The 14,367-nt window shown below is 30.5% G+C and overlaps 1 protein-coding gene across 1 annotated transcript; it reads right to left on the bottom strand.

Annotated features, from left to right (window-relative positions):
• Positions 1-1,045: 1,045 nt before the first annotated feature.
• LOC110734557 (bZIP transcription factor TGA10-like) lies at positions 1,046-13,919 on the bottom strand. Its single transcript, XM_021914729.1, has 11 exons — positions 13,127-13,919; positions 12,899-13,008; positions 12,162-12,301; positions 11,844-12,011; positions 11,628-11,696; positions 11,387-11,446; positions 11,018-11,095; positions 10,741-10,822; positions 10,201-10,472; positions 7,852-8,091; positions 1,046-1,363 (listed from the first exon to the last, which is right to left on the bottom strand). Exons 1-11 carry the CDS (start codon positions 13,513-13,515, stop codon positions 1,214-1,216), a joined length of 1,758 nt encoding a protein of 585 aa, XP_021770421.1. The 5' UTR covers positions 13,516-13,919; the 3' UTR covers positions 1,046-1,213.
• Positions 13,920-14,367: the final 448 nt, after the last annotated feature.

The raw sequence follows: 14,367 nt of genomic DNA, 5'->3' as shown, positions 1-14,367 counted from the left end.
TGCGGATTCATTGAAGACTATGGACTTTGTATGACCTAGTCTTTTCTCAAGAATAGCCTTAAAATAGTAGGAGACTAATAGCTTGGGGGGGGTGTGCACACTTAGAGAGGAGATTGAGTTTTCGAAAATAATTGTTACTAATCATTAATATTGAGTTATTGGAATTGTTTTGAGAATATTGGAGGATTGGTTTTCAAAAGAGGAATTGGTTTTATAAATCATTTTATCAAATTATTGAATTATTGGAATTTATTTTGAATCATGAGTTTTGGAATTATTGGATTAACATTAGAATTGGTTTTTAAAAGCATATTTGCAAATAAATTGAGTTTACATTATCTTGCACTTATCGTACTTAGCATATTTTGCTAATCCGTGTTTCCTATTTGTTTTGATTCGCCCTGTTTACTTAATGGTAAGCAGTGTTAACTATTTTCAGGTGGAGTCAATAATTAAGCATATGGGAGTCCCGGGAATGTTCTGCACCTAGAATTAAGATTGTTGGTCTTTGTTTAATTATGAGTACTCATGACAATGGTTTCTATTTATAGTTATTATTAATAAAGAAAGAGTTTGAATTTCCGCTGCAAAGTAGTATTGGTTTTGGTTAGTAGTTTGAGTAGCCTTGCGTAATCACGCGGCGGTAATACGCCTAAGTCTATTTCTACGATATAATTATATGTATTATACTAGTATTTCCGTAGAGGGAAATTTGGGAGTGTTACACAAGGCTTGGGGCTCTATTCTCTCCCTAATTGTCAAGCAACTTGCTACATGGAGATCACGCTTCAAAGGCATAATTATGTGATTCTTGTGTGTTATGCATGCGATCTTGTTTTAAGTGCGTATATTCATGAAATTCCGCTTAGAGTACCTAAATCCTTACAAAACCATGCTTAATTGGAAAATTCTCATTCCTAATTTGTAACAACACAACTAAAAAATTGTCTCATTAAAAAGGTGCAAGAGATTGTCTAGTGCATCTATATCTAAAATTACGCATTCTAACTATCTGTATACACATCTTTACGAGACCAACACAAGATTTAATTAAGCAATATTATACTTAGAAATTGGTACCTCATAAACTTTAAGAGGAAGCACATTGATCATGATTAACTATTATTAGAAAATATAGTATATTGAAAAACTTTTGCAAATTTTCTTCTATCACTAGCTAGCTAGCTTTCTTCCTTTGAGTTGTTCATGCTATCTATTCTTGCCTTGGCCTAGCCATCCATAAGGAGCTTAGTGCGCGAAGCCGGTGGAAGTACTCAGCTATCGTCAGAAAACACCTCGCTGCTTGACGCGTTGTCAATATTTGATGCAACCGGTGAAAAGTTTGGTGCCTTAAACTATCTCCCTGAAAAACAAAATTAAAGTTTATTGATTTAGATATTGTACACCTGATTTTTATTGGTCCATCAAATTGATGATTAATTTTTTAGTACAAGATGTATGAAATTGAGAAAAAAACAAATGATCTAACATTATGCTTATTGAATATATGCATGCTTTTATTGATAATCTACACATTCATCCATGTATATAGTGTATTCATTTTTGGTGAATCTATTCATATACGTGTGTACTATATGTATATACATACGTACAAACATATGTAAGTGTGTTTCAACCAAGGCCTGGTATGGTGTAGTTGGTTGGGAATTCACATTGTAACTTTGAAGTCACAAGGTCAAATCCTACCCGACTACAAGTATTTGGGGAAGAGCGTATCCTTTATCCTCCTCCCTCACTTTCAAGTTTCTTTATCCCAAAAAAAGGTATAGTATAAACACAATATAAAAGAAATTGTTCACATTAGAAATCTGAAACTTGAGTAAATATCAAAGATTTAGATATAGATAAAACAAATCTATACGACATATCCACACTGTATTTAAAAACTTTAATTTTGTAACAAAAATAAATTAAGCGCATCTCTAGATACGTATCATCTAATATTACTCAACGACCATAATAATATCATGACAATTATGCATTTTTTGACACAAATTCTAGTACATATCTCTAAGAAAGACTAAAGGTCTAGTCTTTAGTCTTGAATAAGAATATGAATGTGAATTGGACTTCAAAGAAGCATATTTGCACTAGAAAAACGCAGATTGGGTAATATTCATGGTATTAATCAATGATAGGACTATAGGATGGTTGAAAATTGATAGAAATGTTACACAACTTAGTATGATTGATTAGACTTTAGCTGTGAATGGTTGAACTGTCAAAGGAGAACCATATTATATACTTGGTAATTAATGGAAACATAGGGTGACACTTTGGACCCTTCCTTTTTATCACAAGATTAAGGGTTTTAATTAGAAGATATAATAATTATAATTAATAATATAAGTGTGGTTATGGTTATGATTTGACAAATAGGAAAGGAAGTATATACAGAAGATAATTTGATTATTGAAAACTGCTTATTAGCTACCAGCAAGAAGTTGACAACACAAATCTACTACTATGTAGTTATCAGTTATGTACCCTGCATATGTCTCATTCATTTTTGTCAATAGGTATGGTATTGAATTATCCATAATATGGTGACTAATCAAACTGTCAAAGTCCGATGTTGAACATGATGGAGGCATAATATATTCACATTTGCTATCCAGTTCCATTCTAACAGGAGGTATAATTTCAACTTCTGTCCCTATGACAGTCAATGTCGACTAACTTAGTTTGTAAACAATGAACATTTTTTAACTGGTTTTTAAAACTAACCTTGTAACACTCCGTAGCATGGATTGGTTAAAGGTTGTATGTAAACTTACAGTCATATTTGACTTCACAACTACCAAGCAATGCTTGGTCTAATGGAAATCAAACCCCACTAAAAACACTTTGGGGGTGAGAATTCCCTTACCCTTTTCCCCTTACTCCTAAAGGACTTACCCGATAAACCGGATAAGATAAATAGTTGAGAAGTTCCAACCCAATAGGACCCTTTTATAATTTTTGAATGCAATTTTGACTTTTTTTTTAATTGTTTTCCATAGAAGATGAATAAAATAATAACAATAATAATAATAAAGTGTATATATGAAAATAGTTTCCAAAATCAAGATCAAATTTTGTGAAATTTAATAGAAAATGAAGTATACATTGCATTGCTTCAATAAGTTTTGGTGAGCATTATCAAATATTCAAATGTATCACAATATTAAAACTAAGGTGGTAAATGACTTAATTTTCTACCCATCACATGAAGTTGAACAAAATTCTGTAAACAAAATAATCATAAAGTAGAAGCAACACTATCAAAATGATTTTAATTTTATGTACCAAAAAATTACACAAATTTTGTCTTTTACTTGACACTTTAATATTTTAATTATGCACTATTCATATACTCTACTAAAACTAGCTTAGGTGATTTATACTTCCTCTATTCTTTTTTATTTGATCCACTTTAACTTTTATACTATTCATCACCCCACCTTTGACCGTCTTTTGTGAATTATACGTAAGGAAAAATATGTTCATGTGGGATATTTTTACAACATCTATATAAGTAATATCACAATATATAACTTTTATAATTTTTACTTATAGAGAATTAAAGTTATTAATGGTTAAAGTTGTGCATCGACAAGTGTGATAAAAAAAATAGGTCAAGTAAAAAAAAAAAAAAACAAAGGAAATATTTTATGAAAAATATAATCATGTAAAACCTTATCTATTTGTTTGTTTATTTTTTTGAAACCATGCAAAACCTTATTAGATTCACATCAATTTACTTTTTAATATTTAATTTTTATACGAAATAATTTTTACACATTAGAATTTAGAATTAACGAAGTATTTGATTTTAATTATATAGTGAAGTATAAATAGAGGTGTGGAAGTATGAGAGAAGAATAGAAGCAATTGATTGGAAAAAGGTGATGTGAGAAGAGAAGAGGGGATTTATGAGAGTGGGATGGGGCGATGGGCCATGGAGTTTTGTAGGTCAAGCGGTTATGACTCTGACATCATGCGTTATGGGCCTAAATGATCTTTCGATGTTGATATTTATATGGGCCCACTTTTATCTCTGTTTTTTATGCATGCTTTCTAACTTCCATTCTCTGTGTTGCGAATGTTCATTAATATTCGCGTGACACCACCTTTTTCTATAATAAAACAGTTCTCTCACAATAAATTAATTTTTGGTACTACCTATACTAATATATTAAAAGGTCGAGAACGTCTACGTGTCACGTAACCCTCTCATTACGCCACGTCACCCACCTACTACTTCTTATGCCACGTGGCTCTCCTTCCATTTGTTTTTCATTGCATGTCATGCACTCATCATCAATTTCTTTTTCTTTAAAAAAAAAAAGTTCTCCACAAGATTTAAACCCGCTATCTCTAATTCTAGAACTAAGTGTTTTACAACCAAGGTATGTGATTTTTTATGCAATCTTTTGAATACAAAATATAAATATGTAGCAAATGACAATATAAACAACAAATTTAATTACAAGAAAATTGAATCATAAATTACAACGTATATTAATGATCAATTCCATGTAATAATTCGGGGCATCGCCCGGCCCAAAAACTAGTTCACTATTACACCGAGTGAGTGTCTGTCCGGCTGTTAACTAGATCAATAAGTCTAGTGTTAGGCGGACTTACGTTAATTTTATTAAAGACAATCAATTTAAGGGTAATTTAACAATTTTATGGTAATTTTAACCCCGTAAAGAGTAATTTATTTATTTATTTTGAATAGTTATTTGTATAAGTTTGATTGTGTACAATTAATCTAATACATTTTAAATATTTTTAAGGGTAAAATTTTTGTTATTAAAAAGATAACTTTTGTAGTATAAAAGGGTAACTTTAAATATTTTTAGGGTAATTTTAACTCGTCTTACAATAATTTAATGAAAGTTCACCTTAATCAAGAATTTGTGTAACTAGATTATTTCGTAATGTCTATCTTAATGAAATCTAATAGCGGAAATTCAATTGATCCAAAACTAACTTTATAATGCATGCTAATTTGATTTTATTTTTATAATAATCCGTACATTATACTCCTTATATAACCATAGTAAGTATTGGTCTTAGACTCTTAATGGCCATTAAAGGGAAAAGAGTATATCAACTAAATAATTGATTTTTGATATAAAATTTTAAAAAAAAATAAAGAAAAAGAAAAATTCTTCCATTTGAATAAATAATAAAAGTAGTCACAATTGATTATAATTTCTCAATCACACAGTTTCAATAAAAATGTAATGCGTAATTCAATCGTAATCAATTTTTGTTTCAAGAAAACGTGATAACTTTATATAGACGTAAATATAAAGTACTATGTACTCCTCCTGTCCCTATTTTTTTGCTCTATTGTTAAAATTTGAAAATTTTGACCATAAATTCTCGTTATTCTATAATAGGTAATATAGTCATGTGGAATCTTGTTTGATTCGTCTCATTGTATATTTAATTTATATCAACATTTTATAATTTTCTCACGTGTAAAAATAGATATATAAACGATTTAACACGTGTCTTGAAAATCGTAAAAAGTTAAATGGGATAAAAATAAAGAGATAAAGGGAGTATATATGAATATGTGATTATTTATTCTGAAACCATGTAACATCACATCGGGGACAAATTTTGAAGGTGGACTTGAGTGGTGTCGTGAGTAATCAAACTCAAGCCACTCAGGTGTTTTACAAATAATAATGGCCACAAAGTCTTTTGTATAAGGTAACTTTTCAATCCCAACATGCTACGAAATTCACTCCTACGATTTTTTCTTTCACAAAAAAAGTCGCTTGAATAACTGGAGCTTTTTTGAACGCTATTTTGGTCATCCCTCAGGTAGGTCTTTTCTATTATTATGTGCTCCATAGAAGAAAATATGAATTTCTAGTCTTACTCAACCTTTTATCCCAAAATAATAAATAAAAAAAAAAACCACTTCTTGTTGCTATATTTATTATTTATTTAATTAATTAGTGTTAATTATTGTTATATAGACAAAGTATATTATAATGTAGTTCATACTTTATTAATATCCTTTGAGTTGGTTCAAATTTCCTTCAAAATACAAAGTATAAATATAAAATATATATAAATATTTTTTTTTAAAGATTTTAATAGTCACATTGTGGTGAATAATAATGTGAAAACTATGTACAAACGAAAAAGTAGATAGATTTAATAGTATAAATACTCATGACCACATTAGTTAACTCTAAATTAGGATGCTACCTAAATATTTAGGTAAGATTGAAATATATTAATTTTCATAATTATAAAAATTGAAAATCAAGAGCACCATGAATGATTAACATATTATAATTCAAATGTCATATCTCTAGCTTAGCTAGCGCTTGTTTTCACCTATAACTATGCACGCTTGATTACTGAAAATCAAGTTGAAATTAATTTAATGAATTATATATAACTCAAAACCAAAAACCAATTATCTTGTTAAAAGTGGTCCGCAAACTATATAAAATAGTAGTTAAGAGTCTTAAGACGCTTCTAATCTAATCAACATTATATTCAATAATCAAAATAAAATTGAAAAAATTAAGTTCAACTAAGTTGGTGTAAAATGCCACGTATCACAAAACATAATTAATTAAGCCAAGCTGTCACTATGCTAAATGTCCCTCTCTAACCAGAACACTAGGGTTTTCTTTTTAATTTTTGCCCTTTTCCTAAATTTGAGGGTCCATTTCAAAAACTATTTATAAAGGACATTTATCCTTTTTTGACACCTTTTTTTTAATACTCCAATAATTAGCCATGCTCTTGTAGTAGGTTATCTGATTGGAGTAGGTTTTCCAACCATAGCAGTACCTGATTCTTTACTTCCATTTTTGGTCCCACCCGATTTCCAAAATTAGCTTTATATATGCTCAAATTAAATACGGATCGAAATAGCCCCTAAACACGAATTACAGTGTTAAATCTATCTTACTCTCAAATAATATAACAATAATTTAAATCGCATTTAAAAATAACAATTGCTTATATGTTATTGTTATATTGTATATAGCAGTATATTACGTTCTCGATAACATGAGGTAAGTCAAGCCTTGAAAAAAAGTGTATTTTTGTGTAACGTGCCAAAGAGATGACAAATGCATGCAACTTAATTAGGATTACATGCCCCTTCTTATCCAATAGGCCTTTAACTTAGCCTAGTGCATGTACTCTAATTTACTTTATGCCTTTTTTTGTCCAAAAGGAAAATTAAACAAAGCTATTAGATGTTCCCCAAGTTTGGAAGCACTTTCTCACTGCTCCTACTTCTTTCGTTTCTTTATTGGTTACTTCGTATATCTTATTGTTTTCACATTATTTACGTATTTAATGTTGGTTATTTTTGCATATACTCCATATGAGACAAAATATATAATCTTGTTGGATTTATTATCTCAATATATATATACTATATATATTTAAAATTTTAATTGTTGCATAACCTTTTAATTATAGATATATGTATATATAGACAATATATATAGTAAGAGTATTAAAGTTATAATCTAATAGATAGTACTATAAAAAATCGAAGGAAACATTAGACTTTCCGCATATTACATTTATTAATAATAATCAAACCGGAAGTACTAATTATGAGAGATTAAGAATGACATCATAATTCATTCAAAAAAAAGTGTGACATCATAATTGAGATTTTGGAGAAAGGTCAACTAATGTAAGTTTTGATTTTAGTCATTTAATGTTACCTATGTTAAGGTAGGACAATCAGGACAAATGCATTGAGGGAAACTTAATCATTCAAAGTACTACCATAAGTCCATAATACTAATAATTTGCTGAAGATATAATTAATTAGCGTACCTGTCTTACAAAGTTCTCCATCGTAGAGAGCTTGTTCATGGCAAGAGCCATCTGACCCATGTAATTGGTCATGTTAGGAGGGCAACTCAAGGCATCGGAGGCGATCACGTCCGAGAGAGATTGTTGCAGTGCATCTAGCCCTTGCGATAGCGCCTCTTCGGCCTCATGCGTCGATTGTTGCAACCCACATATGCCCATCAATTGTGGGTCACTCAATGGCTCGATTTGGTGCAATATTATCTAATAACAACGCCAAAAACGCAACCAAATAAGGTTTTTTTTTTTTTCCATAGGACTAATTTAAATATACTTGCAATAAGGGTATTCTAAAAGTAGAAATACTAAAAAATGAACTATGCATAATTTGATAGAGTATAAAACATATTCCCGGACCTCTACCAATCTACCAACAACTTAACCTTTTGGTTGAGTTTTTCCTTTAACATAGTATCAAGAGCCAACATGAGACAAAGGTCACGGGTTCGAATCTCATCTGCCCCTTCTTTTAAAGTGGAATTAAGCGCAGGGTATGAAGATTGAAGAGAGGTCATGTTGCATCCACACTTCAAGCCCAACGGGCGCTCATGTGAGGGGACTTGATAGAGTATAAAACATATTCCTGAACCTCAACCATCAGCTTAAGCTAGTATAAATATCAAAATTACTCATACTTTGTTTAAAATTTTCTAGGAACCAAAAAAATGAAATAGTTATCATGTAATATTTATTTATTTTTAATTATTGCAACAATAGAGATTTATACTTATAAAAAACTCATGATATCACTAAAGTATATATCAAGACAAAACTAATAACAGTAACAAGACATCACTTGATTATACTTTTATTTACATAGATAATCTCAATAGATTATCACATGATAGTGTGTGAATAGCATAAAACTCAACTATTACAATATATAATAAAAAAGACACGATCATACAATAATCCAAGGCTGATGAATGTAAGAGGAAAGAGAGAAAAGGAGGGAGTAAGGGAGTAGCTAGAGCCGTGCAAGTTTGCCCATATTCATAAATTAAGAGTACCACCATATAATGGTATTAGGATGAAGTCTATAAGAAGAAGTAACAGACACTGCTTTAGGGTTGAACCAGAACATCACCTCATTTTAGTCCTTATATTGGAAACCTCCTTCAAGATTCCTTTCTTCATTTATTTTCATACCCTTCATGCAGATCTTCTTCTCCCCACACCCACTTTACTCTAAGACAAATTGTACTCCTAACTCCATGTTATCTGAACCCATGTCCTTTTTCTTTTTTTATTTTTTCATATATTATTGTATAATACAAATATAATGTTTATGGAGTAGTTAAAATGTAAACTTTCATAATATTTATATCTTTTTTATCTTTACTAATATAATAGATATTAAAAATATTATTGATAAAATATTTTAGCTAATAAATATCCGTTAAAACTGTAACACTTGTAAAAAGCAGAGGGACTCCGTATAATTTTGGCTTAGGATCGTGTTCTATCTAGTTTATCATCCTACTCATCTTTTTAAGCCAACTAGAAAAGTAATATCAAGTTCGGCATATAAGTGAGTGCACAACTTAAAGTCACAAAAAATATGTATAGTAATTAGTTATTAGTGTAGACTTTAAACTAGGGTTATAACAAGGGTAAGAATTTAATATTAAGAGTGTATAAACAAACTACCTTTAACTTATTATTACAGACGACTATAATCGATTAATTGGTCGCATGTGACACGAAAGATTCAAATTTTTGGATAAAATGGAATAATAAAAATGAACGAAAGGAGTAGTTCTTATTTAAGAAAATAAAAGTTACTCCATATTAAAGTTGATTTGATAATTTCTTCTACAATTTATATCAATAGAAAGATGAAATTTGATTGTACTTCCTAGTGCTTCTCATGCTATTATTAATTAGTATTCCTAGCACTTTGTCATCCAAAAGAAACGTCAATATTAGAGTGCATGTATATATTGAACTTTATACGAATATATAAAGATAATTAGATTGGTTAGCTAGCTTTGATCATTAAATCAAACTTCGCATTACATTATAATTTATAATTTTAATAGATTTATCGCCAAAAGTGTTTTTATGTAAAAAATAATTGTACAAGTATTTATTAATATGCATTAAAATATATGGTCATGTATAACTAACAAATTAAAGTTGTTGTCTCCAAGCGGAATAGCACGAATGATTTTCACAATGTCCTTACTCCTTATTAATAGGGTAAAATTAATCACACTTTAAAGTAAATCATTATTTTATGAAAGAACTACTTTAAAGTGGGAGCTTAGGTTAACATTAGTACGTGTGGCTAATAGAAGAAGTGTGTATTACCTTAATGACCTCCGAAGGGCGAAAACCACCCATCCACATGAAACACCGCTCGGCCGGGGTCTTCCACATACCGGAAACTAGGTGGAACACGTCGGTTTTCGCCACCATGCCCTTGAGATTCATTATCACATCGTAATGTGCCAAGCAATTATCGACGTACATTTTGAGCTCGTTCTCTGATATATGTTCTTGTACCGCTGCTCGGAGCTCGCAGGTCAACCGGTGGTGCTCTTCCAGCCACCTTGTGTATTCCAAGTCAAACACTGCTGCATCTATATATGTATATATATATTTAAAAAAAAAAGAAAAAAAAAATTACTACGCCGTAACTAGTACTAATTTTAGTAATGATTGACATATTCTGTGTTATTTATTCGTACTGTTTGGTATGACTATATAAAGGGTTGAATTAGTGATTAATTATTAAAAATTGTCATTAACTACTACAAGTTGTCAAACATACATATATTCAACTAGGATTATAATAATGATTTAATTAATATGATGCCTTACTTATACGACTAAAATTGAGTACCGTACCTGAGCTTATGTTGGTAACACCAAGAGGGACACCTTGGTCCGTTCCTCCGCCTCCAGCTACACCTCCTCCGAAAAATATACCCTTAATAAACGAAATTAAATGTCAACATTTTCTTATACACTCGTCACATACTTTCTCCGAATTTATTAGTAAAGCTTACATTAAATTTTGAACTAGTGATGTAACAACTAAATTTTAATTAAATGGGACCGTAATTATAAAAATAAAAAAATAAAAAATAAAAATTGTATTAGGTGATAGATTAAATAAACTTACTTGTGCTCGGGCGCGTTGAAGTTCTTGTTCTAACTGAGCAAGTCTTATCCTACTTGATTCTAACTGCTGAACATAAGCCTGCATTGTTTGAAGTTTGAACAAATTAATTAATTAAACATATGAGTAAAACAAAACTAATTAAAAATAAGTTTCTTCAAAAAAATAAATAAATAAATAAATGAAACAAACATATAAATAAATTAAATGGTACATTATTAATTTAACTAAAAATGTTGATAAAATATAGTGGTTAGTAGATAAATATACAAATTGTACTAGTTGAATAGGAAAGCTTAACAAACAAAGGACTATGAAAATGGCTAAATGCATGTAATATATTAAAAATGTAAAGCTGTGACATTGACTTACCTTTTTTCTAAGCCTGCTTTTCCTAGCTGCCTCTCTATTTTGAGCAAGTCTTCTTAATGTCTGCTTGCAAGCAATACCCAAACACAGTACAATTTGAAAGCGTTATTCGTTGAATTTTTACAAATTCAATTCCTCGTTTTATTTACTTATGACTTCAATTGATCATCATATTCATATGATGAAATTTCATTATTATTGTTATTAATCAAATATGGAGTACAAAGATCGCGATGGTAACAACCTTAGGGTCGGGTGTTTTCGGCCCTTCTTGTTCCGAGCTTGATGTTGGACCTTTGCGGTTACCTTCACGCTGCTCCCATAGAAAAAATAATAATGTAATTAAATACAACACATTATTAATTTAATTCTTCATTTCGTTTTCGGGTTGATAATATTAAAATCACGACAACAATTGTTTACAACTATATCAATTTATAATCGTATAGGATCAACTTACTTTGATAGACTTGGATTGTTCAGCGGGTACTTGGTGTTGATTTTTCGATTTATTATTATTGTTGTTGTTGTTATTATTGGACAACTCAATTGGTGGCTGCTGCTCCGATGCTCTCTTTGTACCGCCACTCGTTGATTGACCACCTCCTCCTAGTACTCCAGGACTCGGCTTTAATAACAACCGTAACAAAAATTAATTAAAATTTTATAACAAAATTTTTTATGAATAAAGCTTGTACAAGAAGATGAAAATAAATAGAAATAAAAAAAAGGAAATACCGAAATAGTCAACAACGGTTTAAAAGTTGTAATAGAATACCTTGGTAGAAGGCTCAACATGCATAGGCTGAGAAGGAAAAATGTTTAGAGTTGGCGGTCTCATTCCTCCTCCTCCACCTCCACCGCCGCCTCCAAGTCCACCTCTGCTAGGCGGTGAGGTTGATGACGAGTTGTGAGTTTCTGTAACAAATTTAAACCCTAACATCAAATCAATCAATCAATCAAATAATCACAACATGGTAATCATAAAAAAGACTACGACCGTGAATAATAATTAAAGACATGAGAATCTGTTGCACTTGATGAGTAGATGATGATCAATAATTGATGAAATGACTTAACTTTGTTACTAGCAATGGCAAGCTATGCTAAGAGAGAGAAAGGTGAGTGAGTAGTAGTAGAAATAATAGCGGTGCTTATTGTTGTAGGAAAATAAAGTAGCTAAGCATGCATTTTGAGTTCATCTGACACATCCTCAAATTACTTGAGACTATTATTTCAGAAAAAAGAAAAATTAAAATTAAAATTTTGCTTTTATTTAGAAAAAAGATGATAAAAGAAAAGGTTATTTTTTTTTTTTGATGATCTAGTCAAAGAAAAATAAAAGTACGGAAGATTTTTCATCAGAAATTCTGATCATGCTTTTCTTATGACCCAATCACATCCTCAAAGAATCTTCATCTTCTGCTCCATTTTTTTTTCACACCAAAAAAAAAAAAAAAAAAAAAAAAAAAAAAAAACAAAAACTAAAAAAGATAAAAATGAATTATTACTCACGTCGTTGTTGTTCATGATCTGTTTGGCCGTCAAGGTAAAGGAAGAGAGCTTGATCTAGCTCGCCTAAGTCGTACGCTCCAGTAGAACTATTGTGTTCTTTTCCCGTGCCTCTAAAATGTCAGAAAAAAATACGGTCATATAAATACATATGAAAGAGAAAAGAAATGAAAAAATAGACTAGGTTTTATATTTATGATATTGATGAGTGTGTATGTAACTAATAATTACATGAAATTATTCCCAGGAAGGGAAGAAGATGATGGAGACGATTGCATCATGTTGAATGAAATATTCTGATGATGTTGCTGATGATGTTGTTGCTGATGATGTTGCGGCTGCTGTTGTTGTTGGTGGTGGTGATGATGAAGGAGAGAGAATTGTTGTAAATCCAAATGAGATGATTCATTACTATTAATATTTTTACTATTATTATTATTATTATTATTGTTGTTGTTGGTACTACTATTAATACCATGAGGAGCAGTAGCAGCAGCCGCAGTCGTGCTCGTGGCCATGAAAGGATGAGCAACACCACCAGAAGTAAACAGGTGGTGTTTCATCTCTTGCTGCGTGGCCGCCGCGGCTGTTGCTGCTTCCACCTCTCCTAGGAAACCCATGGAGAGAAAGAACAAATTAGAGAGAGAGAGAAAGAGAGAGGAGAGAGAGTCGGTTGTGTTTAATTGGAAATAGTGATGAGGAGGATATAAGGGAAAAAAAGCTGGGATTGAAATGAATGCTCAAGATGATAAAGGACAACTTCCTCTTCTTCTTCTCTTGTTTATTTCCTATGGAAATTAATTTTTGGGAGGAGTTTGTTATAATAATAATAATAATATGTTATTTTTATTTTTTGGGAGAGTGGTTTTCTTTCTATTAGTCTTCCAAAACTAGACGACTTTAATTTCTTCCTTTCCTAACCCCTATTATTTTTAATTAGTTTTTTATTTTTATGGAGAGAAACAAAAAGCGGTATTTTAATTTTCACTTTATTTATCTCCAATTATATGTGATACGGAGTAATAAAAATAAGCTTTTAGACTATATTTGAAAAAATTTACTCTAAAAGATAAAATTCAAACTTTTTATTTGAACAAAAATTTAAAATTTTTCATTTTTTTTTTAAAAAACAAGTTAATTCAAAAGCCTTTTGAAACGAGACAAGGTTTCCGTTAAAGGAATTAAAAGATATAGGCTTTGGATCTACAGTCCTCCTTTTTTAGTAAAAATATTGAGCGTTTTAAGATTTGTGTTTGTAACTTAAGTGTTCTAATATGAATATGAGAAAAAGGAGAAAAAAAACGGATTTTGTTTTAAATGAAAATAGTGAAAATGTAAACAAAAAATACAGGAAATTAGGTTCTTTGTCTGAACCTCTTTGGTTGGTTGTTAAAAAGGGAGTACAAACTGAAATGATGAAAATGCCCTTATAAGGTACACACTAGAGAGACGTAACTATTTGAAGGATTAAT

The sequence above is a fragment of the Chenopodium quinoa genome, unplaced genomic scaffold, assembly GCF_001683475.1.
Source record: "Chenopodium quinoa cultivar QQ74 unplaced genomic scaffold, ASM168347v1, whole genome shotgun sequence".
NCBI classification, from domain to species: domain Eukaryota; kingdom Viridiplantae; phylum Streptophyta; class Magnoliopsida; order Caryophyllales; family Amaranthaceae; genus Chenopodium; species Chenopodium quinoa.
Note: the sequence above shows the minus strand (reverse complement) of the source record. Positions and strands in the feature narration are given on the sequence as shown.

Excerpts from the sequence above, each read along its gene's own strand:
- LOC110734557 (XM_021914729.1), bottom strand. The coding sequence starts at position 13,515 with ATGGGTTTCCTAGGAGAGGTGGAAGCAGCAACAGCCGCGGCGGCCACG. Across the intron at positions 12,012-12,161 it reads ATGTTGAGCCTTCTACCAAG|CCGAGTCCTGGAGTACTAGG; the intron begins GTATTCTATTAC and ends TTGTTATTAAAG. Across the intron at positions 1,364-7,851 it reads TGGAGAACTTTGTAAGACAG|GGAGATAGTTTAAGGCACCA; the intron begins GTACGCTAATTA and ends TTTGTTTTTCAG.